At 44.6% G+C, this 2,120-nt stretch overlaps 1 protein-coding gene across 1 annotated transcript; it reads right to left on the reverse strand.

Moving 5' to 3' along the window:
• Nucleotides 1-1,114: 1,114 nt before the first annotated feature.
• Nucleotides 1,115-1,867, reverse strand: LOC145076596 (uncharacterized). Its single transcript, XM_079022412.1, has one exon. The coding sequence runs from the start codon at nt 1,865-1,867 to the stop codon at nt 1,115-1,117; it is 753 nt and encodes a 250-aa protein (XP_078878538.1).
• Between the last annotated feature and the right edge of the window lie 253 nt (nt 1,868-2,120).

Raw genomic sequence — 2,120 nt, forward strand, 5'->3', positions numbered from 1 at the left:
CATGGTCCTTTTGGGTTTCCTTCACCAAAGCAACTTGATAGGATGAATTATGGAGAGAAAGGATTAAATATGATTTATTAATATATTATGAGAATAATATATTAAAGGAGAAAGCATATTGTTTAATTAATATTAGTCAAGAATTAATAAGAATTAAGTTTGTGAATAAAAGAGATTAATTAAACTTGAGGGACTAGAATTGTAATTATAAGATAATTAGAATTGGGCCATGGATTGCCTTATATTATAAGGTTGGAAGAATTCTATGGGGAAACCCATTAGAAATTGTCCAAGGCCTTTAATGAAAGGAGTCCATGGGTTGCTTAGGGCTTAAGCATCCAAATTAGGGTTTCCTTGTTAGATAACCCTAATGGCCTCACTATATATAGAACCCTTATGCCCCAAAAACGTGGTGAACTAATTGTCTAGGGTTTCCACATGTTTTTGAGAGCCTCCTTCTCTTCTCTTCTTCATCCTCTTGCTCTTGGTGTTTGTGAACCATTAGAGGAGTGACATTTGTGACTCTAAGCTTTCTAAAGTCAATACGAGGAGGATTTGAGATTGTTATTACTACATAACAATCAAGGTATGATCTAAACCCTAATTATATGTTATATTAATTATCATATGCTAGATCTAGGGTTTATAGTCTTGGATGAATTGCATGTACAATAGAGAAACCTAGATCCAAACATTAGGGTTTGTATGATCACATAGGATGTTCTTATGACCAAAACCCATCAGGATTGTGCCCAGCGACCACACACTATGGCCGGTGAATCCCACCAGCCTACCAGTCGTAGGTCCCAAGTTATCTTTCCAGCGATCAGGGAGGAGTCAGAAACAGTGCTCATAGATGATGTCTGTTGAACTTTCGGTGTCGATATAGACCCGGTGGATAGTCACGTCTCTGATAGATGCTTGTATTATCAACGGGTTGTCGCCCCTCCAACCAGCTGGCCTGGGATCCTGAATGGAGAACGTGAGCGCGCCTGCTGAAGGTTTAAAGATCGCCTGTTATCCCCGTTGTTCTTCCCTACTTCTCTTGCTGTGTATCATGAATATCTCCCTGGGCTGAACCCCCTCACGGGGCGGGCCGTTGGCATTCTCGGCGTCAAACTTGGCGTGTAGGCTCCGTGCCACCTCCACCAGATCTCCTTTGAGTTGTTTCTCCTCCATATCCTTTTTTTAGCACCGAACAGTTAACCGTATCATGCGTCTTACTTTTGTGGTATTCACAGTATCGGCTCTTGGGTGACTTGGCCGGTTGCTGTTTCCCAGACACTGTGTACACTTCCGGGCGACGACCCCGTTTTTTGTCTCTGGCGAATGGTCGAAAACGCGTTGGCGGTCTTCTTGCTTTACTATGATGTCTTCCACCTCCTCGGAAGTCCGTATGACTCGGCTGGTGATGCTTGGTGGTCGTCATGGCATTCAAGTAAGCTTGCTTGGCCGCTTCGCCGTCCTCCTGTCGTAGATATCGTTCTACTCTTTCCTTCAACTCGGCTCGTGTTAAGGGCTTCTTTCCCATGAGTTTTTGCGACAAAGGTCCTAGAAGGAGTCCCCACGTGAAGGCTCCGGCTATAAGACCTTCTTCATGCCCTGGTACATCTAGCGTGGCGTTTGTGAATCTTGTAAAGTATTCCCGTACAGATTCCCCCTCTCTTTGTTTACAGCCAATAATGGAGTGAGAGTCCCCCTTGTATTTGCGTAGCTGCATGAAGTTGGTGAGGAAAAGATACTTGAGCTGAGTGAAGTTTGAAATACTGCCTGGCTGTAGTGTCTTGAACCACGTGCCAGCGTTGCCCTCGAGCGTTGTTGGGAAGTACGTACACCAAAACTTCTTGTTGAGTTTTAGCGAAATCATCGTCCATTCGTATGTGTCGATGTGACTGTCCTGGTCGGTTGTTCCATTGTACGTTTTGAGTGTTTGGAGTTTTGCGGTATTTGGTATCTCGTAATCCAACAGCTCTTTGACGAACGGAGACGTTACGCTTCGGGAAAAACCATCCAAGCCTGGGATGGTCGACGTCCCCTACTGGTATTGGGAGTTCGTACCGTGCAGTGGCGGTGTAAAATAGCCCAGACTTGGTCCATAAAAGGGGTATGGTTGGAATGGC

Source organism: Lactuca serriola, chromosome 9, assembly GCF_051521515.1.
Source record: "Lactuca serriola cultivar US96UC23 chromosome 9, Lser_US96UC23_V15, whole genome shotgun sequence".
NCBI classification, from domain to species: domain Eukaryota; kingdom Viridiplantae; phylum Streptophyta; class Magnoliopsida; order Asterales; family Asteraceae; genus Lactuca; species Lactuca serriola.